Genomic DNA, 23,302 nt, shown 5'->3' with positions numbered 1-23,302 from the left:
ATAATCAATTGGGGAGCTCAACTCACCCTCCACATACTCATAATAACATAAAGTCAAATAGGAGCTCAGCTCCCTCATCTAGTCCAACCTACATGCGTATAATAAGTTTACAGGTCCAACATGACAAATTATATTACAGATCCAAATCAAATAAATATTTCTAGCACATGCGAAAATTCTAAGAGTTAACAGAATTATACAAACATAAATAAACGAACTGCGAAGAAGAAAAGTAGGTTAACCACAACAATAATCCTCCTGTAGCCTGGAAAAATAATGAACAGGAATGAGCGTTCGACTCAGATAGTAAAATGTCAATTTTAAGCATAATTTCTGTAGCTACCTAAAGTTAATGCACCCTGTAGAGTGAAATATAACATCGCCAATATTTTCACATCATAATAGCAAAAAGGTAATCTGGAGCACTCACACACCCAATAAGGTCAAACAATACATAACTGATTCCCTATACAACCCTCTTAATCCAACCTGTGCCAGCGAAGAACTCTATCCGGACTTTCGCTTAATAAACCAAATCGGGGTCCCAGCGAAGAACTCAAGCCGTGTCTACCCCGAAAGACCGGGTCCCAGCGAAGATTTCAAGCTATGTCTACCCGTCTTGTCCATAGCCAACATCATACCACACGCACGCCAACTCACGCACACTGCTCCAAATTACCACAACAACATCCATGATACTTCAACACTTATGAATGCAACGTAAAACGTGCCTATTATTTAACTACATAGATACATACATATAAGTGATGCATGGACATTCTTGAACATATAATAATATCGAAATTATAATTAAAATTAATATTTTACTCACAGACTTAACTGCAGTCACTGTGGCTGCTGGGTGGAGGAGGAAGGCTATTCAGGCTCACCTGACAATTTTATTACAATTATTTAATACATTTGACTCAATACAAATTAAGAAAAAGACCAAAGATGTCATAAGTCGTGCTAAAAATCCGGCAGAGTCTCCCCTATACCTAGGACCTACCCAACCTGCAAAAGGGCTTAAAACACACTTCTATATCCACAAACCATACACCCACAACTCAATCACATCACACAGCCCCTCCTGGGCCCATCCAAACAGTCATCAATCATAATATGTAAAATTACAATTTAGTCCTTATAATTGACCCTTTTTACAAAAAACTATCCAAATAAGCTCTAAAAATTCTAAAACTTTGCTCCGCGGTCTTTAACAATATTACTAAGCTAATAGAAAAAGAATCATAATTTTCTGAATTACCACGAATATTTTATGAATTTTTTTATCCCATTCAAGCACTAGAAAATTACGAAAAAGTAAGGTTTGGATTTACCTAAGCCTATTCCAATCTCGGGAACGCGCTCGAGATGTCTGACGATGGTGGGGTAGCCAAAATCTCGACCAAATTCTGAGACTTTTTCGGTAGCCTGTCTGTCTGGCCGGAAATTCACAGACTCAGGCAACTGTCGAATTTCCACGAATTGAAGATACCTACACGAAGCCCACAACACGGGGGTTAGTATATAATTTTTACGAAATTTTCTAAGCTCATTTAATGCTCGAAAAACACTACGAAGTTTCATAGGACCCACCGAAAAACGGTGTCGAAAAATTTTGAAATTTATATTGCCGTGAAGCTCTCGACGAGTGGAACGCTCTGGTACTCTCGGTTTTCTCGTGAGGTTCACGGTTTGAGAGAAATCTAGCCCAAAAGTCGAGATGGACTAAAACTTTCCGGACAAAAATTAGACAAACCGCTTGATGGATTTTGGTGTTCTTGGTGTCTATAGAAAGCTCTCGAGGTGTAGATGGTGTTTGACATAAGACCCGGCCCAAACAGTGGCCGGATCGGCCGGATTCTGGCCGGGAAGCTGAAGCGGAGCGCTGCATGTCGGGTGTCTTCGCGCGCACTTTCTCGGCGTTCCAGGTTGTGGCCGGCGAGGAGAGAAGGGCAAAGCGGCGCGCCGGCGAGCTAGGGAGGCTGGGGCTGTGGCTGGCCGGCGTAGGGAGGAGGGAGGAGAGAGAAAACGGGAGAGAGAGGAAGAAGGGTCGAGACGCGTAGGGAAGAGAAGAAAAGAAGAAGGGAGGCCGGTCCGATTCGATAGGTCCGATTCAGTCTGGTTCGATTCTGCTGGTTTGATTTATGATATAAAATTTTAAATTTTTACTCTGCCTTGGGATCGAAAACGAGGTCCAAAAATTTCGAAAAAATTCTAGAAAACTCAAAAAAATTCGTAGAGTCCAAATATATTTTTAGTTTTAACACATGGTCTTTAAATTAATTTTTAAAAATCATCAAAGTTTTATATTTTCGGAAAATCGAATCCAATTTCTAAAATTCAAAAAATTTCAAATAATTTCTTAAAATTTAAATAAAATAAAATATTAATATTTTTCCACAAAATAATAAATTTAAATATTAGAGGTGTTACATTAGCAGTCAAGGAGATGATCTCCGCAATATAAGCTAGTAAAATGCTCCGAAAAGGATGTAGAGAGTTTCTAGCCCATATTAGAGAAGTTGTGGAGAACAGATGTGAATCACAATTAGCTTATGCGGTAAGAAAGTTTCCAGATATATTTTCTAAACAATGATGCTTTTAATGGGGGATTGATTTTTTAATATTTTGATGAGTTATGACTGCATTGGTTTTCTTTAAGTTATTTTAAGAATCTGCATATACTGTCTTTGTTGGTTTAATGAGTGGTTTCTTTCCCAAATTTGTGCTTTGATTTTCTTTGCTTGAGAAAGGTAAATACTTGAATTTGGAGGAATTTGATATCGTGTTAATTTGTGTAAAATATTATTAATATTTTATTGATTTTGGCTAATTTTTATTTTATTTATTAATACTTTAGTTTGATTTATTTGCTCTTGTTAATTTTATGTTTCAAAATTTATTTTTTGTTTAATAGAATAAATTACTTTCATTTTTTTGGCACTTTTGGCCACTTGAAGACTATTTGCATTAAATTTAATTTGATTTTTGGATTAGGCCACATGAAGACCACTTGAACTATTTGATTCATAATATATTTCCCTATTTATTAGTTAATTAATCATTTGTTAATTCTGTAGTCTAAATAATAGTAGGATTAACATGTATTTTCAATACTTAATTTCAATTCTGTTAAAAATAATATTTGGTTAATCACTGTATTATTTATACGATTTCGTGCGCTTGCTAACACTTATCATGTATGTTGAAGTTTCATATGATGCATATATATTGCTGGGAAACTCCTCATTTTGGAGAGGTTCAATTATGTGAGTGTTCTTGGTGGACCTCAAGCACTTGAAGTTGAAGGTACTGTGGACTGGTATAATCAAAAATACCAACCCAAACTGGTTTTGCACTCAATTAAACCATCACTGTAAAATCATTTCATGTTTATTGTTGCAGCAATAAATTTGCTGGCTCCAGATCCACCCGCTCTTTTGCAGATTTTCTTCCAAGGGTAAATTTGGAACTTCAATTCATTAAGAGAGAATGTTGGAAGATGGTCCTCTATATTTTACTTAACTAAGTAATTTATGTAATTAGAAACCTTCATTAATTTAATTAATTTCAGTTTTAAATTAAATCATTACTATTTGGATTCTAAATCAATCAAACTGTGGCGGTGACCTCTAGTGGCATCACTGGTGATGGGATAAAAGGGTTCACGGGGTATGAGAGCCCACTAACTGCGGGTCCGAGTTCATTTATAGGAAAACTATATGATAAAGTTAATGGATGTGTAACGATTTTATTATAATTAAAAAAATAATATTTAGATTTTAAATAAAATAAATTTTAATTAAAAAATAATAATAATTTATATAAAATAGTATTTTAATTTAAAAATATATAATAAAATATTTAAATTTTAATTTACAATACAAAATTTTATCATTTTTAATTTTTGTAACACAAAATTCTCCCACTGACTTTAGGTGGCTTTTAAATATTTTGTATTGACCAATTAAGGTTAAGGAGGTTTTGTATTATATAAATTAAAGATGAATGGTTTTGTACTATAAATTAAAATTAAAATTATCTCTTAATTAAAAAATTATTGTGTAATTTATCTTTAAGAAAAAAAAATCCCAAAATCAACGCAAGTTTTAATTAGCCCATCTAGCCTTTATTAAAAACAAAAATCTAAATCTGCTTTTTATTATCAAAAATAATTTTATATAATTATTAAATATAAAATAAATAAATAAATATAAAATTTAAATATAAAGATTATTTAATTAATAAAATAAATTTTAAAAGTATTTTTTAATAAAATAAAATTTTAATTATTAAATTTTTTTAAGTGAAAAGTAGTTAAAGGTACCATTAAAATGACAAAGATTAATTTATTAAGGAATTAAATATTGAGAATTAAATTATTATTAAAAATATATTAAAAATTAATATGAGAATTTTGTTATACCTTAAGAAGTAAATCGTAAATTTGAGGAAAAAAAAAAACACATCAACGTAAGAGATGAGAAAGAGATATATGAATAATAATAATAATAATAATAATAATAATAATAATAACAAAATATATTTTAACCTAGTGAGGTCGCTTTCAGATGAGCTGGCTTCAACCAGACATGAATAAAGACATGAATAATTAACCTAACGCATGATAGCTGCAAAGCACTTGACCCACCACAAAGACTTGCGGAGAGGGACTAAAGACAAAGAAATAAAGGGAAAAGTAGAAACGAGGAAAATGCTGGCAAAGCCCCACAATTGACTTGACCTACCACCAACAACCGACACTGCTTATTAGAAAAAGATGTGAAGTGCAATTTAATTAATATATTCTTGTAAAAATTAAAATAAATAAGAAATTTGACCATCATATAATATAATTTATTGTTTGATATGATATTAAAATGCTTCATTTTTATCAATTAATTCAATGATATGGGAGTTTTCTATTTCTTTAAAATTTAATTTTAAAATTTTCTTTTTAAAATTTTACAATTCAACTCTGATTTCCTTCAAATAGTTATTCTGATTAAAATATCATAAAAATTCTCCAAATTTTAACCTACAAAATAAATAAATCTCAAAAATTAAACTAAGAGTAGAAATATAAAATTAACTAAATAAAGGCTAATTTCTATTATAAAATGTATAAATAAGGGTAAATTAGGTGCAATATTATACCTAGATGATGATATAAAATGTAGGCATCAGTGTCCTAACATAGAAAGGGTGGCTTCACAACAGCAAATTGAGTCAGGTAGTGTGGCTCAATTGACAGCAAGATAGACTTCTGTGAGTCCCTCAACAGGAAAAGGATATGGTAGAGGACGAGGTTTTTTTTCCTCTATGGTAGGCTCTTAAGGAAAGTGTTCAACAACACTAGTACAGATTTTTATCATGACACTACAGAAAGCCAATTGATAACCTGTGCATTGGAAGTTTTGATATACATGTTTTGATTGATCCTAGTGCATCTCAAACCTTGAAATAGTTCTAAGGTTGGGTTTAGTAGTTTCAAGTTTGCAATGTTCGTTGCTTGTCAGTGAGCCTAAGTGTGAACCTTCAATGATAGAGATGATTTGTTATGCCTGTCCAGTGATAGTGAAGGATAAATATTTTTCAGCTAGTGGTCCTAGAATTGATATTTTTTTATGTCATTTTGAAAGTGGATTGGTTTTCAGTCAATTATACCGCCTTAAACTGTAGAAACAAGGCAGTAAAGTTCAAAGGACCAAATAGGTTAGAGGTAGTTTTTTAGGGAGATCAGACATTAGCAGTCAAGGGGATGATCTCCAAAATGTAAGCTAGCAAAATGCTCCGAAAATGATGTAGAGAGTTATTAGCCCATATCAAAGAGGTTGTGGAGAACATATGTGAATCAGAATTACCTTATGTGGTAAGAAAGTTTCCAGATGTGTTTTGTAAACAATGATGCTTTTAATGGGGGATTGATTTTTTAATATTTTGATGAGTTATGACTGCATTGGTTTTCTTTAAGTTATTTTGAGAGTCTATATATACTGTTCTTATTGGTTTAAGGAGTGGTTTCTTTCTCAAATTTGTACCTTGTTTTTCTTTGCTTGAGAAAAGTAAATACTTGAATTTGGGAGAATTTGATTTTGGGAGAATTTGATATAGTGTTAATCTGTGTAAAATATTATTAATATTTTATTGATTTTAGCTTATTTTTATTTTATTTATTAATACTTTAGTTTGATTTATTTGCTCTTGTTAATTTTATATTTCAAAATTTATTTTTTGTTTAATAGAATAAATTACTTTCATTTTTTTGGCACTTTTGGCCACTTGAAGACTATTTGCATTAAATTTAATTTGATTTTTGGATTAGGCCACATGAAGACCACTTTAACTATTTGATTCATAGTATATTTTCCTATTTATTAGTTAATTAATTATTAGTTAATTCTATAGTCTAACCATAACCAATAGTAGGATTAACGTGTGTTTTTATACTTAATTTCAATTATCTTAAAAAAAATGTTTGATTAATCACTATATTATTTATATGATTTCGTGCGCTTGCTAACGCACATCATTTATGTTGAAGTTTCATATGATGCATGTATACTGTTGGGAAACACCTCATTTTGGAGAGGTTCAATCATGTGAGAGTTCTTGGTGGACCTCAAGCGCTTGAAGTTGAAGGTACTGTGATCACGTGGTATAAGAGCCCACTAATTGCGGGTAGGGTCCAGGTGTTGGAAAAATTATATGATGAAATTATTGTTTGTAACACGGCTTTATTACAGCTAGAAGAGGATGATGTTTAGGTTTGAAATAGGATAATTTAAAAAATATATATATATAGATAATATTTTAATTTAAGAATTTATAATAATAAGGTATCTAAATTTTAATATATAATATAAAATTTTATTATTTTTAAATTTTCTTATACAAAATCCTGCAACTTATTTTAGCCGGTTTTTAAATATATTATACCGGCTAAATAAGGTGGTAGGGGATTTTCTATTACATAAATTAAAAATGAATAATTATTTTTTATATTATTACACACTTCCTAATTAAGATATCATTGTGTAATTTATCCATAGGAAAAAAATAGCACTAAATCAACTCAATTTTTAATTAGCCCATCTTGCCTTTATAAAAAACAAAAAATTTAAATCTGGTTTTTATTATTAAAAATAATTTTATATAATTATTAAATATAAAATAAATAATTACTTAAATACAAAATTTAGATATAAAGATTATTTAACTAATAAAATAAAATTTAAAAATTATTTGTTAATAAAATAAATTATTAATTTTTTTAAGTGAAAAGTGGTTAAAGGTGCAACTTAAATGGCAAAGATTAATTTATTAAGAAATTAAATTTTGAGGACTCAATTATTATTAAAAATACATTAAAAATTAATATAAAAATTTTATTATACTTTAAGGAGTAAATCATAAATTACCCTTAAAAAATATATAAGAGATGAGAAAGACAGATGAATAATAATAATAAAAAAAATTGATATTTTAACGTAGCTAGATCACTTTTAGATGAGCTGACTCCAACCAGACATGTATAATTAATGATTTTTTTTTTATAAATTTAATTTATTATAAATTGAATATATAAGATATAGATGGAATTTAAATAAAAATTTCTCATAATTAACGTAATTTATTGTGGCAGCAAAGCACTTGACCCATCACAAAGGCTTCGGGAGAGGACTGAGTACAAGGAAATAAAGAGAAAAGTAATAAAGAGAGAAGTAGAAACAAGGAAAATGCTAGCAAAGCCACAATTGACTTGACCTACCACCAACCACCGACACTGCTTATTAGAAAAAGAAATTAATATGCTCTTGTAAAAATTAAAATAAATAAGAAATTTTAGGCTTAACTTCCTCATTTCTATCATCATATAATATAATTTATTGTTTGTTGTGATATTAAAATGCTTCATTTTTATCAACTAATTCAATGATATGAGAGTTTTCTTCAGACTTATGTGTTTTTGAGTTTAAATTTCAGTCATAACCCATTGTTAAAAAAAATTACTTCATTTTTAAGATACTGGATATTAGAAGTTTTAATTGTAAACATACATACACATGAATACAGAGCCTACTGTCATGCATTATATAATTTTAGTATTAGATCATAAATAATCATTATCATAATGATAACACAATTATTAATTTATAAACAAAATTATCAATTTCTGTTCAAAAAAAAAAAACAAATAATTATCAATTCTGACATTTGAAAATGACTGCCACCCTTGGAAAGTTCACACGGACCTATATATTCGTAGAGTGATTAGCGTTGAATCATATCGCTAGCTACCACCACAATCGTCTTCTTGTTTTCAAATTTTGATCAAACTCTTTTCTTCAATCTTTGCAAGAAGGGACTATGGCTGACATTGTCCTGAGTTTGGTTGATGCTGCACTGTCCAGGGTGGTTCCACTCATTACTGATGAAATCATCCTTGCTTGGAATCTCAAGGATAACTTGAAAGGCCTCCAAGAATCTCTCACAATGATTCGTGCTGTGCTTCAAGATGCAGAGGAGCAACCAACGAAGAGGGAGCCTGTGAAGCTTTGGCTGAAGAAGCTCCGAGAGGTAGCTTATGAGGCTGAAGATGTTTTCGATGAATTAGCCTATGAGAATCTTCGACGGAAGGTTGAAACGCAAGAGCAATCGGGAAGGGAGGTAAACAACTTCTTTTCATTCTCCAAAGGCACTCGTTATGTTGAAAAAGCTACATTGCATGTCAAAATGGCCCGCAAAGTTAGGAATATAATTGAGTTGTTGAATAAGATCAAGAATGAAGCCATGGGTTATGGACTTCAAGTTGTAACTAAAGATAGAACAATGCCTCAAATCGACTTGGATCGGGTCACGGACTGGGTCCTCGACCGCCCAGTTGTGGGTAGGGAAGCTGATGTCTCTAAAATTGTGAACTTGTTGAATTGTTCCAATGACCAACAAGTTCCTACCATCGTGTCCATAGTGGGGATGGGCGGTCTGGGAAAGACAACCTTAGCTAAATTGGTGTGTCAAGAAGTAATGGAAAAAAAGTTTTTTGATTTTAAAATATGGGTTTGTGTCTCTTATAACTTTCATGACGAAAGGATTTTAGGGGAGATGTTGCAAACTCTCAATGCAAACACGGGTGGGTTGAAAAACAAAGGTGCAATACTTCGGGGGCTCAAAGAGGCATTAGAGGGAAAAAAATTTCTACTTGTTCTTGATGACGTGTGGAATGAGGTATCAGAGAGATGGGTTGCTTTAAAGAATCGTTTAAAAGAAGTTAGTGGAAAGAATACTGGAAGTGCTATTGTTGTCACAACTCGTAGCGGGCAAGTGGCATCCATAATGGAGACATCTATGGAGACATATACTCATTACAGGCATACATTGAATTTGTTGTCTGATGATGAATGTTGGTCCATTATGAAGGAAAGGGCATTTGGAAATGGAGAAGCATCAATACCTTTAGATTTGGAGTGCATTGGAAAGGAGATTGCAAAAAAATGTAGAGGATTGCCATTAGCCGCAAAAGTTTTAGGTGGAACGATGGGTTTCAAAAGGGATAAGGAAGCATGGTTGTCAATTATGAATAGTAATGATTTGAATTCATCAGATAACGAGGATAATGTTGAGTCTGTACTAAAGCTAAGTTTTGATCATTTGCCTCCATTTTTGAAGCCATGTTTTGCATATTGTTCAATTTTCCCCAAAGATTTTGATATTGCAAAGGAAGAATTAGTTCAGCTTTGGATGGCTGAAGGTTTTCTTGGGTCGTCTAGTCAAGATGAGGGCAACAAGTATTTTAATGCCTTGCTGCAGAATTCCTTTTTCCAAGATGTGGAAAGGGATGCATGTGAGAATATTAGATGGTGCAAGATGCATGATCTTGTGCATGATCTTGCATTGTCTTTGACCAAGTCTGAAACGTTGACGTTGGAGAATTGCACAACTGGTGATGATATATCTTCCACTCGTCGTTTATATGTAGATTGTCAAAATGCAACAACTTTGATAGCATTTTTAAAAAGGGATGCTAAGAAGTTGCGTAGTTTATTCATAAAGGGAATTGCCTTTGATGGACCTTGGAAGTTGAAAAGGTTGCGGACTCTAAACTTGGAAGATGCTGATATTGAAGAGTTGCCATCTTCAATTGGCAAGTTGAAACATTTAAGATATCTTAATGTCTCAGGTACTAAAATTGAAGTGTTGCCTGAATCCATCACTAAGCTCTACAATTTGCAAACATTGAAATTCAGTTGGTGCAATTCACTTAAAGAGGTTCCTAGAAATAAAATGTGCAATCTGATCAGCTTGAGGCATATTGAATTTTCTGAAGATGACCATATGCCATCTATGGCGGGGCGTTTAACTTGTCTTGAAACACTCTCATTATTTGTTGTGGGTCCAGATAAGGGAGGTAGCATTGAAGAACTAAAATGCTTAAACCAACTAAGCGGGGAGTTGACACTAAATCATCTTGAGGAGGTGAGAGACAAAGAAGAAGCTAAGAAATCAAATCTGCAGAGGAAAACAAAAATAAGGACCCTGCAATTTGAATGGAGTGATGGACGAGAAGTAGGGTGCAATGATGTGGAAGTGTTGGAAGGCCTTGAGCCTCACCCAAATATAGAGGGAATAACGATAGAGAATTATTTGGGTGAAAAATTGCCGCCATGGCTGTTGATGATGAAAATTCCAAGTGACGGAGATTCTTCCAGAGTATTCGATAATTTGGTGGAGCTTACGTTGCGGAACTGTAAGTGGTGTGAACAACTCCCAATGCTTGGACATCTTCCTCGTCTTAAAGTACTTTGGATATCTGGAATGGATAAGATCAGAAGTATAGGAAATGAATTTTATGGCATTGGCGATGGAAGCACGAGCAATGGAGTGAGGCCCTTTCCAAGTGGACTGAAATCCTTCACTTCTCTAGAAAAATTGGAAATATCTGAATGCGAAGCGCTGACATCAGTTCCCGAATATTTTAGCGAATTGCATTCTCTTAGGCGTTTACGAATAACAAAGTGCCAAAGTTTGAGTTATTTTCCAAAGAATATATTAGGCGGCCTCACTCGATTAACGTTTTTACAAATCGGTGGTTTCTCGGAGGAGTTGGATTCTTTCCCTTATCTGAATTCAATCCAAGACCTCCCATCCCTTGAAACCTTATGGATATATGGGGATGATAGAGGTAGAATCAAGTCTCTGCCAGATCAACTTCAAAGCCTCACTACCCTGAAGGCATTATATATATGGTGTTTCGATGAAATGGAAGCTTTGCCAGAGTGGTTGGGCAACCTATCATCACTAAAATACCTTCGCTTTTGGAACTGTGACAATTTGAAGTATCTACCTACAGCTACAGCCATGCGACGACTCTCCAAATTAACGGAAATTAGAAGTTTTAGCTGTCCCTTTCTTAGGGCAAATTGCGCCAAGGGGAGTGGCTCTGAGTGGTCCAAGATTTCTCATATCCCGTGCATACGTATATGTAAGTTTACCCATCATCTGACCTCTCTATCTCTCTTGAAGATGATAATCTTATATTTTAATTAATTAATTATTATTTTGATGATTCTGCAGAAGAGACTGGGCTGACGAGAGTTTAGTAATTGGAGGAAAAGTTGGATTCATTGTTGCTACCCTTAACCTCTGCTGAAAACATCACATTAAGGGAAACAGAACTCTACCCTTAAGCTCTTGAGCTTGTAAAAAGGGTTAGTCTTCTTTCTTATACTTTCCTTCTTTTCATAAAAACATGAGCATTTAAGAGCTAGCTAGAGCCATTAATCCTCCAAGTTATTTTATTTTCCAATCCTAATGACCATTTGTGAGAGTAAATTATTTCCATGATTATGATTAGTAATTTCCATGATTATAATTATGATTAGTGGGATCCCCACATCAAATGATTATGTTCTCTTCCTGTAATTTCCATGCTCCTAGAAAGAAGATTTTTATTTCCATGCTCATATTAGTAAGTTATTAATGAGAAAATCTTCCGTGAATTTTATCTTCTATGTGTATTGTGAACTAAACCTCTGAACTAGCTTTATGTGCGAATTCTCAGGCGTTCTCTTCGTTCTTTAAAAATAGCAGTGCGTCAAAATTTGAGTTATTTTCCAGAGAAGATATTCGGTAGGCTCACCTGATTGAGGAATTAAGAATTGGTGATTTCTCAGAGAAATTGGATTCTTTACCTTTTTTTCTCCTCTTTGGGAGTGGACACTGAACAAGCTTTATTTGTGAATTCTCAGGTATTTCCATCCTTTTCATCTCCATTCTTCAAATATTATTTTGATGATTTCTTTCTTCTTGTGAATGATGACCTCAACTAATGGTAGTATCACAAATATGAACAGCTTGAAGCTTGTTTATTTTGAACCGAAAGAAGAGATGAATTTTGTCATTATTCAGTCTATGGTTTCCATCACCTTAAGATTACTCAGATCCCAAATATCACAGAAGAAAATGAGGAGATGCATTTATAATTAATTATTTTGGGAGGAATATGCAAAATATCAGTTCACGTGAGAAATATTATGATTTATTTGTCTATACCTTTTGGTTTCAGTTTTTTTCCTTTTGACTCTCCAGCACTTGTTAATGATTTCATGGGATGCCTTTCTTTCAGTTAATTCCATGGAAATGGAAACTTTTGGATTATAAATCAATAATCCATCTCCTGCACTCAGTGCATTTTTCATTGGTATGTCTGACTTCCCTTATTGAACCCATATGCTATGGTTTTTCCATTATTTTATGATATATTTCCTTTATGTAATGATTTGTACAAACTTCCACTTTCGAAACCTTTCACATGAACAGGGGGCATGGCTGTGATATGAGAAAATGCATGTAGCTTTCCTTGGCATGTTTCCTTTAAAGTGTAGGTAATTTTCCAAAACTAGTACTTCCCAAAATTCAAGTGCTTTATATCCTTTTGTCCATGTTTCATTGGCTTGTAATTTAGCAAAAGAAACGCAGAAAGTCCATCAAAAGATGTGATCTTCATGCACCCCATTTATTTACTTATTTTACTCAAAATTAGGAGATTTTCCAGATTCAAGATTCTCTACATTGTATTGGATGGCAAAGGGAAGAAGATCACGCTAAATTATGTGCACATGCTGACTTGCGTGCAGAAGTTGCAGAGCTATTTGCAAATCTTGAGGCTTGTAAATTTTGTGTTGAAGATTCCCATATATTTTCAAGGGAAACACCTCATTCTGGAAGGGTTCGATCGTTTGCGAGTTTCTTCGTGGAATTCATGCACACGAAGATATTGCAGACTTGTATAATTTGATACTATCCAAATTCTTTACACTCAATTAAACCATCTCAATTATAAATCACTTCATGTTTATTGTTGCAGCATTAACTTTGCTAGCTGTTTTGTTGATTTTCTTCACAAGGAAGCTTTGGAACTTCAAGGAAAGATAAATTGGTAGATGGTCCTCCACTTTATACTTCATGAGGTACTTTATGTAGCTGGAAACCATTGTTATTCCGTTATATAAAAATCAGTTCAACTTTTTTTTTTAATATTTTGAATTTGAAAATCAGTAATCTCTAATGATCAAAGAAAATATAAGAAAAGGAATTAAAATTAATCCATTCATTCAACGAGATAAGGATTTACTAATGGGATACTTAAAGATTCTTGTATGTAGATCAATTCTGATAATCTGACTATTTATTAGAGATTGCAAGATGCAAGATCATCTCAGATGTACAGCTGCATTGTTTTCTCTGCCATTTTCTGCTTTCATTTGAGCCAATTGGGAGAAGACAAAAAATTGTTCAGCTGACTAGAAAGGTAAATGAGATGATCTATTTTATTTGCCATAGATATTTGAATTTCTGTCACTGCAATCATCACAAATGAAATGTTTGTTATTGTGCTTTCAGCATGTCTTTGGACTTTGGAGCCATCAATTTTGTCTCAAATGAAAGACCCAAAAAGCTTTAGAGATTGTTACTGTGGCCTTTTAGCTCCTTACGGGATTATGCCTGCTAAATTTTGAGTTCAAGCTGTAAAGACTGAAGAGAGCAGAGAAAGTTTACATCACCAACTCAAACTTTGAGCTTCGTGTTGTTGCTTGTGCAATTTGAGCTTTGAGGTCCCAATTTGATAAAATACTTCTATTAAAGATTTGACCAAATGAACAATTGAAATTGCTTTGCAATTAGAACCATTAGAAGATGCAACAGGACTTATCCATTGTAGCACTCCTTGTTGCAGTTGTTCTATATCTTCTTAGATAAGAGAAGGATGTGAAATAATTCAATTTTTTTCACTAGTTCAGGATAATCCTGATTATGAAATTCTAGCATGTACGTCTACAACCTACATGCCGAAATGAGTTGTGAAACATATATTACAACCGATTTCTTTTCCGTGTTGTGCATTGTGACTGAACTTTGTTTCACAGTTCCATAACCCATGATTGTGATAGTTTTACATAACATTGAGACTGGAAAAAATGAAATGAGATTGAAACAAACACTCTGTTTATGTCATTTCAAGAAATAAAATGAAACGAAATAGACAAGCACAAAGATGGGTTCTGCAAATATTGTGATGTACTGATACAATTGGTAGCTGAATTATCATTTTTTATCAAAGATAGGGTAGAGCAACTGAGATGATTGCTGACACCAAGAGTCTCACTCAATTTGATAAGAGGGCTCCTCCTCGTAGCCTCATTGTAGGATATTATGAAAAATTATATCCAGAACTTCGTTGCAGTAGATAGCAACAATGAACTGCTCAACTTGCATGTTTGCATACTAAATTTTCAGAGACCCTGCTTAATTTTGGCTGCTGAATTCTAAGATACACAAAAATACAGGCACCTCAACTACAAAAACATTTGGGCAACAAAGAAGCGAAGAAAAGGACAACTATGATCCCATCCTTAGTTGTAGATATTCTGTGAGTATCCCTGTCATTCGTCAGAAAGGAAAAAAAAAATGAATCAGATTGCGCATAGCCAAAGAAGATGCAACTTTGATGGAGATTAGTACCTGGAAAAATAAAGGCAAGACACACTGCAGAGGTTATTGGTCGATGTACCATACATTTGGAATGGCTATTGCTAACAGGTAAGTGAAGATTAATAAGATTAGAGTGAGGGACACAAATCTGGTTGTGTCTCTTGCCAGCAAAGACTTCTTGGGGAAACGAAATTGGCCGATGTTTGCCCCTAAGGAGAAGTTCAAGAGAGGAAACACCAGCATAAGGTGGAATGCATAGCTTAATCTAACTATGTCATTCAGTAATGCACCACTTGCTGTATCAGAAGTTCTATCGAAATTTACTAATATATCAACCACTATTGATTCTCCAAACAAAAGGTACCCGATAATGCCTATGGTGAAGTAGATGGCAGCGCAGATTACTGCTGAAATCATATAAGAATGTTTGCCAAGCTCTAAAACAATCGGATGAACTGCATACATTCATCAAAGACATTCGTCAGATTGGTTTTCCCTTCAATATGTGCAGAGATCGCCAAATTGGTTTTCAAAATATGCGCCCTCCACCTGTGTAACATCTATGTTTAAAAAAAATTGTGAAACAAGAGACCGCCAATCCACAGAAGACCTCCAAGCGACTGCATCGGTACAAGTCCAGTCGCCTGGAGTGGCCTAGAAGCCAAGATCCATTCAGGTCAAATCACAACCCGGATCACAACATGGAAAGAAATTCAACAGATTCCGCTATCTTCACGTCCCCGAGATACGCAGAACGCCGACTGACACATTCTCGTCGTCGGAACTTCCATCCGAAGTCGCTTCTGTAAGATTCGGCGGAGATGGGTCAAGATCCGTCAAAGTTTTGCAGCTGAGCTCACAGATCCTTAACGTGTCCTCATTCCACCAGATCCAGCCCTGTATCTTGCCATGTCAGCGTTATGGCATCCACACACCAGCACTGCCACGTCATTGCTATGTAAGTGTACAAATTCTAAAATTAAAAATTCAAACTTTAATTCCTAAAATCTTAATTTTAAAAATATAAATCCTAAAACCTCAAATTTTAAACTCCAACTCTAAACACTAAAATTTTAAATTATAAATCCTGAAATCTAAACTTCTAACTCTAAATTCTAATTCTTAATCTTAAATTATTAAATTTAAACTTAAATTTAAAAAAAAAATTAGTGAGACAATCATTTAGCATTATTTGTCATACATTTATCTTTATCGATATATATACACCCAATCATTTTATAAATGTCATGTTATATAAAAAAGAGATTTACAATTTAATCCCTAGACATTGCCATTATCGGTGAGTCAACCCTTTTATTTTTAAAAATTCATTAAAACATTTCCACATTTTGCCACCATCAACTATGTAGTCCTTTCATCCATTTTCAAACAAACTTTCCGTTAAAAAATTAGTTCAAAGGAAGAGAAAATTCCAAAAGTCCAAAATTACCCTCCATTAATCCATTGTTGTCCCTAATCCTCCATTAAACTTTAAAATAATGAATTTGCCCAAAAGCTTCTTCAACATCCCAGATGACTCTACAAGCTTGGAAGATTAAACAAAAATGATTAAAAACAAAGCCATGGCCCTTTGACTAGCAATGGAATCCGTAGCTACCTTTCAAGATAGGATGCTCTTAAATGCCGAGAAATCATCATGCAATGCTTTGAGGTTAATAGCCCTGCCTAAATTCTTGATAAAAATGTTTCCAAACCTAATTTGCAAAGAGAAAAAACATCATGAGCCAGTAAAGAGCATGGTGTAGAGGTGAAACCCATCACCTTTGTTCTAAGTATAATCTGCATGCTTTAGAAATTCAATCTTATTGATTTGAAACTCATTAATTTCTCCAATAAGCAAAATCAAAAGGTGTATTTTCAATTCCTTACACCCAACAATTCGCAATAAACTCAAATGAATTCTTTTCCATATTAGATGAATTCTTTTCACAATGTTTGATATCCAAAACTTTTAACTCCTGTTTTTCTGTTTTCATGGGGATTCTTGGTAATAAACCCATCTTGAATAGTTTTGGTCTTTCAATTTGGTATCAGGCAAGACAAATTGGTGTTGAGATTATTTAATTTACATTATTTTCAATTTTCAATTTAATTAAAAATTTACATTATTTAAGAATTTTATTATACTTAGGAAATAATATTTTATTTAGAATGATTGTGTTGAGATTTCTAATCCTAATAATAGTATTAATATTAGTTTATAAATATTTATATAATTCAGATTTTCTTAGAATTTTTTTTTAATGATTAACAATTAATATCAATAAATTTGAAATTTATTTTTCTTTCCTTGAACACAATTAGTATTATTTTCGTTAAATAGTTATCTTTATTTAATTTTCAGTACTCCTTCCAACTTCATAATAAACACAATTACACCAAAACGCATATATGTAGTATATGAAAAGCAGTTTAATTTCCCAATAGCAAGTTGATATATAAAAACTGCTCCCTCAATTTCAAATGTATATCTCACCACCTAACCATTGGATGTTTTCTATCCCAATTTTTTTTTTAATTTGGATTATTTCCCCATGAATAGATATTAAGATTATTTTCTATTTATCTCTCTAGATATTGTTTTCCATATGAAAACAAAGAACACAATCTGATAAAGATGTTGGGAAATATAATTCACCTCATCAGTTATTCCATTTTTATAAAATTTTGTAGTTACTTTTCTGCTTTTTAGCGAATTGTCTAATTAAAGAATATCAATACCTTACTCACCATTTCAAGCACTATTCTAATGAAATGAAATCCAACAAGCTTAATATTTCTTTAGAATATAGTCTTTGTTTGGTATATAAAAAGATGCTTAACTTCCCAATAGCAAGTTGATCTTTAAAAACAGTTTCCTCACTTTCAAATGTGGTGGTACAATTTTAATTTAATGTATAACTCACCAACCAACCTATGGATGTCTTCCACCCCCTAATTTTTAAGATTATATATATATGTTAAGAAAAAGAAAAAAAAATTGTAATAATTGATAAGTGGAATTTAATTAGTATCCTCATGCAAAAATTAAAATAAATAAGAAAATTTGTGTTTATCTACCTCATGATGTCTACCATGATATAATATAATTAATTATTTATAGTAAGATTAAATGCTTATTATTATGTTAAAAGTTTAAATTGTTAGCGGTGTATAATTTTAAGTATTTATAGCCTAATAATTCAGGCACTATAAATCAAGGGATTTAAATAAAATATTGACTCATTAAATTATCTCACTTAGTGCCAACGGATATGATATTCAAAATGCTTCATTTTTAAAAGATATTTGGTATTATAAGTTTTAACTGTAAAAATTTTCTAAATTTAAGGTGAAATACAGTTCGTTCCTTTAAATTTTTAAATTTATATTTCAATTCTTAATTATAATATATTGACAGTATTGATAGAGAAAATTTTGTTATATAAAATTAATTATTGTTATAATTTTATTAATTTTAAATTATAAACTTTTCTTATAAAAGTTTTGATCAATAAAAAAAAATTATCACATGAAGGTTCTTAAGTTTTATATGAAAGCTCAAATTAAGTTTCATAGTTAATTATTCTAAAAAATTACAGTGAATTATGAATTCAAATACAATATTTCACAATCTTAATTGAGCTAAAAATTCATTGGGATGAAACAAAACTTTTAATTATACAATACTTTGATCTTGAACCAACCTATACATCGATGCCCCAATTAGTTATATGGACACTAGAGAATTTGTTTGTATCTCTTTAACGGTAAAATGAAATAAATAAATAAATAATCACACTTTTGGCCTTTTTTTTTTTTTTGAAGAGATTGTAATTAGAAATTAATTTTATAATTTAATATAATATTAATTAATTTTTATAATCAAATGAACTTTTCATCCAATTTCCTTTCAATATATATTTGCAATGGCTGTCATGCATTTTATAATTTTAGCATTGGATCATCAATAATTGAAAACAAAATTATTAAGCTCTTCAACTTATCAATTCTGACATTAAAAAAATTATTGCCGGCCTTGCAAATTTGGCGTGGACCTATATATTCATATAGAGTGAATCATAGCGGTAGCTAGCACCATAATCATCTTCTTGTTTTCTAGTTCTGCTCAAACTCTTTTCTTCAATCTCTGCAAGAAGGGAAGGGACCATGGCTGACTTTGTCCTGAGTTTCGTAGTAGATGCAGCACTGTCCAGGGGGTTTCACTCATCACTGATGAAATCATCCTAGCTTGGAATCTCAAGGATGACTTGAAAGGCCTACAAGAATCTCTCACAATGATTCGTGCTGTGCTTCAAGATACAGAGGAGCAACAAACGACGAGGGAGCCTGTGAGACTTTGGCTGAAGAAGCTCCAAGAAGCAGCTTATGATGCTGAAGATGTGTTCGATGAGTTGGCCAATGAGATTCTTCGACGGAAGGTTGAAATGCAAGACCAATCGGGAAGGGAGGTAAACAAATTCTTTTCATTCTCCAAAGGCACTCGTTATGTTAAAAAAGCTGCATTTCATTTCAAAATGGCACGCAAAGTTAAGAATATAAATGACTTGTTGAATAAGATTAAGAATGAAGCTATGGGTTTTGGACTTCAAGCTGTAAGTAGAGATAGAATAATGCGTCTAATCAACTTGTATCGGGTCACAGATTCGGTCCTTGACAACCCAGTTGCGGGGAGGGAAGCTGATGTTGCTAAAATTGTGAACTTGTTGAGTTATTCAAGTGACCAACAAGTTTTTACCATTGTTCCCATAGTGGGGATGGGCGGCTTAGGAAAGACAGCCTTAGCTAAATTGGTGTGTGAGGAAGTAATAGCAAAAAGGCTTTATGATCTTAAAATATGGGTCTGTGTCTCTGATAACTTTGATGACCAAAGAATTTTAGGGGAAATGTTGCAAACTCTCAATGCAAACATGGGTGGGTTGACCAACAAAGATGCGATACTTCAGGAGCTTGAAAAGGCATTAGAGGGGAAAAAATTTATACTTGTTCTTGATGATGTATGGAATGATGTAGTAACGAGGTGGGATGATATAAAGATCCGTTTGGAAAAAAATAGTGATAACAATGGAAATGCTATTGTTGTTACTACTCGGAGTGAGAAAGCGGCATCAAAAGTTGTGACTTCTACTTCATATAGGCATAAATTGAATTTGTTGTCTGATGATGAATGTTGGTCTATTGTGAAGGAAAGAGCTTTAGGAAATGGACCATTAATCCCTCTAGGCTCAAACTTGGAGGCCATTGGAAAGGAGATTGCAAAAAAATGCAGAGGAGTGCCGTTAGCTGCAAAAGTTCTAGGCGGGACAATGGGTTTCAATAGGGATAAAAATGCGTGGTTGTTAATTGAAGAAAGTGAAGTTCTGAATGCATCGCATAACAAGGATAATGTTGTGTCTATACTAAAACTAAGTTTTGATCACTTGCCTTTATACTTGAAGTCATGTTTTGCATATTGTTCAATTTTCCCAAAAGATTTTGAGATTGCAAAAGAAGAATTAATTCAGCTTTGGATGGCTGAAGGTCTTCTTAAGCCATCTAATAAAGATGAGGGCTACAAGTATTTTAATGTCTTGCTTCAGAATTCCTTTTTTCAAGATGTGGAAAGGGATCAACATGAGAATATTAGATGGTGCAAAATGCATGATCTTGTTCATGATCTTGCATTGTCTTTTTCAAAGTCTGAAACATTAACTTTGGAGAATTGTTCAACGAATGATGATATGTCTTCTATTCGTCGTTTATATGTAAATCGTGATAATACAACAACTTTAATGGCATGTTCAAAAGGGGGTGCTAAGAAGTTGCGAAGTTTATTCATAAAGGATATTGTCTTTGATGGGTCTTGGAAGTTGAAAAGGTTGCGGACTCTAAACTTGAACGGTGCTAATATTGAAGAGTTGCCATCTTCAATTAGCAAGTTGAAACATTTAAGGTACCTTGACATCTCAGAGACTAAAATCGAAGCGTTGCCTGAATCAATTACTGAACTCTACAATTTGCAAACATTGAGATTCATTTGGTGCAATTCACTTATGCGGGTTCCTAGAAATAAAATGTGCAATCTGATCAGCTTGAGGCATGTCGTATTTTCTAGAGATGACCATATGCCTTCTATGGTGGGGCGGTTAACTTGTCTTGAAACACTGCCATTGTTTGTTGTGGGTCCTAATAGGGGAGGTAGCATCCAAGAACTAGAATGCTTAAACCAGCTAAGCGGGAAGTTGGAAATAAATCATCTTGAGGAGGTGAGTGACAAAGAGGAAGCTCAGAAATCAAACCTCCAGAAGAAAACAAATATAAAAGCCTTGCGATTTACACGGAGTGATGGAAGAGAATTCACAAGCAATGATGAGGAAGTGTTGGAAGGCCTTGAGCCTCACCCAAACATAGAGATTATAGAGATAAATAATTATTTGGGTGAGAAATTCCCGTCGTGGCTGTTAATGATGAAAATTCCAAGTGATGGCGATTCTTTCTCAGTATTTGATAATTTGGTGGAAGTTAGATTGTATGATTGTAAGTGGTGTGAAGAGCTCCCAAAACTTGCTCATCTTTGTCGTCTTAAAGTACTTTTGATGCATGGAATGGATAGGATCAGATGTATAGGGAATGAATTTTATGGCATTGATGATGGAAGCACGAGCAATGGAGTGAGACCGTTTCCTTCATTAAAGGATTTATATTTTGGTTCTATGAAGAGTTTAGTTGAATGGAAGGCTCCACCAGTGGATGAAGGAGGCGAAACTGTTGTATTTTCTTGCCTTGAGGTATTGGCCATTAGGAAATGTCCTCGGTTGACAAAAATTCCATTAAGTAATCGTTCATCGCTTGAAAGATTGGAAATCGTTGATTGTGAAGAATTGAGTTACTTATTTGATGAACTCCACTCCTTTTCGTCTCTTGCAAAGATATCAATTGGTGGTTGTAGTAAATTAACTTGTCTTCCAAATGGGCCAAATTCCTTCACTTCTCTATAAACACTGAATATATTTAGATGCGAAGCTTTGACATCAGTTCCTGAATATTTGAGTGAATTGCATTCTCTTCGTGGAAACCCATATACATTTATTATTTATTATTATTTTATTTTAATAAGTTAACAATAATTTAATATATTTATAAAAAATATATATATGTTATTTTTGAAATTAAATATATATCTGCAATCTGAACAACCCAGTTTAATAATAACTCTTATCCCATTCTACACCTAATAGAACTCTTGAAATATATATATATACCCTAATCATCTCTTCTGCTAAACTTTGCTCTCAAAACCTGGTTGTCACCTCTATCAAATATTCTCAACAGAGAATTCCTAAATTTTTCCTTCTCTATTCATCACATTCGATTCTGTTTTCAAGGTAAAAATTCTCATTCTTTTTTAATAATGGGTGAATTTTATTTTATTTTCTTTCATTGATTTGTTACAACTACCCTAGAAATTTTTTTTTTCTTTGATCATTAGTATTGAATTGGATTGATCATGATTACTGTGAAATAATAACCTTCAATTTATATTATATTTTATATATATATATATATATATATATATATATATATATATATATATATATATATATATATATATATATATATAAACATTTGAATCCCCTGTTCATACAAACCTTGTATCCTTGTTCGTACACGTCCGTCCACTCAATATATATATATATTAAAATTATTTTATTTTATTATTATTTAATATTTTTCTTTTATATTTTGGGTATGTAGGAGATTCAAATATTCATTCTGTCAGCTGAAATTGTCTCTCTTCCATTGAAATAACTATTGTTTTGGAGGTTCCAGGTGAGTGGTAATTATAGTGCATGGCACCGTTTTTGTCCCTTTTAAAATTTATTAGCATTAAGTTTGTTATTAAATAAAATTTTAAATTAATATTTTAACAATGATTTTATATGTGATTTTCTAGATTTTTATTTTATTATTGAATTTTATTTCGATTTTGATTAAATAATTGATTTTGCCAACTATCTCTGCATTAGACCCATTAGGATTCCGGGAACAGGCCTTTAATGTATTTATATTGATTGATATTTGACTATAAAATTTACCGATGTGTTACTGAATTGATTTGAGATTGATTTGATTTTATTGAATTGATTTGAGATTGATTTGATTTTATTGAATTGATTTGAGATTGATTTGATTTATTCGACTATCTGAAATTATTAAAATACACTATTGGAATAGCACTATCAGTTATTATTTGATATCTGAAATTTTTTATTGATTTTGATTGATTTGTACAAATTGGTTTTCT

The 23,302-nt window shown here is 32.6% G+C and overlaps 2 protein-coding genes and 1 non-coding gene across 39 annotated transcripts in view; 2 read left to right on the top strand and 1 right to left on the bottom strand.

Annotated features, from left to right (window-relative positions):
- The first annotated feature begins 8,224 nt into the window (after window positions 1–8,224).
- The window catches only part of LOC110668080 (putative disease resistance protein RGA3), a 63,191-nt gene continuing 48,113 nt past the window's right edge, over window positions 8,225–23,302 (top strand). Inside the window, exons 1-10 of one of the 37 annotated variants that reach the window (XM_058151849.1) lie at window positions 8,225–11,488; window positions 11,581–11,714; window positions 12,068–12,254; window positions 12,360–12,527; window positions 12,632–12,706; window positions 12,826–12,890; window positions 13,143–13,292; window positions 13,373–13,475; window positions 13,701–13,816; window positions 13,909–14,397. In XM_058151849.1, the coding sequence (XP_058007832.1) occupies window positions 8,377–11,488; window positions 11,581–11,582 (3,114 nt within the window). In that variant the 5' untranslated portion in view covers window positions 8,225–8,376 and the 3' untranslated portion in view covers window positions 11,583–11,714; window positions 12,068–12,254; window positions 12,360–12,527; ... (4 more) ...; window positions 13,701–13,816; window positions 13,909–14,397. Of the gene's footprint in view, window positions 11,489–11,580; window positions 11,715–12,067; window positions 12,891–13,048; window positions 13,476–13,700; window positions 13,817–13,908; window positions 14,398–23,302 lie in introns of those variants that run through there. The other 36 variants (XM_058151848.1, XM_058151859.1, XM_058151866.1 and 33 more) reach the window with 36 other exon arrangements.
- On the bottom strand, window positions 14,409–16,045 carry LOC110668083 (uncharacterized). Its single transcript, XR_009150766.1, has 2 exons — window positions 15,028–16,045; window positions 14,409–14,945 (listed from the first exon to the last, which is right to left on the bottom strand). It is a non-coding gene; the product is annotated as an uncharacterized LOC110668083 (transcript).
- LOC131182182 (putative disease resistance protein RGA3) lies at window positions 19,296–21,995 on the top strand. Its single transcript, XM_058150860.1, has one exon. It carries the CDS (start codon window positions 19,296–19,298, stop codon window positions 21,993–21,995), a length of 2,700 nt encoding a protein of 899 aa, XP_058006843.1.

This window comes from Hevea brasiliensis, chromosome 8, assembly GCF_030052815.1.
Source record: "Hevea brasiliensis isolate MT/VB/25A 57/8 chromosome 8, ASM3005281v1, whole genome shotgun sequence".
Lineage (NCBI taxonomy): Eukaryota > Viridiplantae > Streptophyta > Magnoliopsida > Malpighiales > Euphorbiaceae > Hevea > Hevea brasiliensis.
Note: the sequence above shows the minus strand (reverse complement) of the source record. Positions and strands in the feature narration are given on the sequence as shown.

Coding starts and splice junctions, on each gene's coding strand:
- LOC131182182 (XM_058150860.1), top strand. CDS start 19,296: ATGATTCGTGCTGTGCTTCAAGATACAGAGGAGCAACAAACGACGAGG.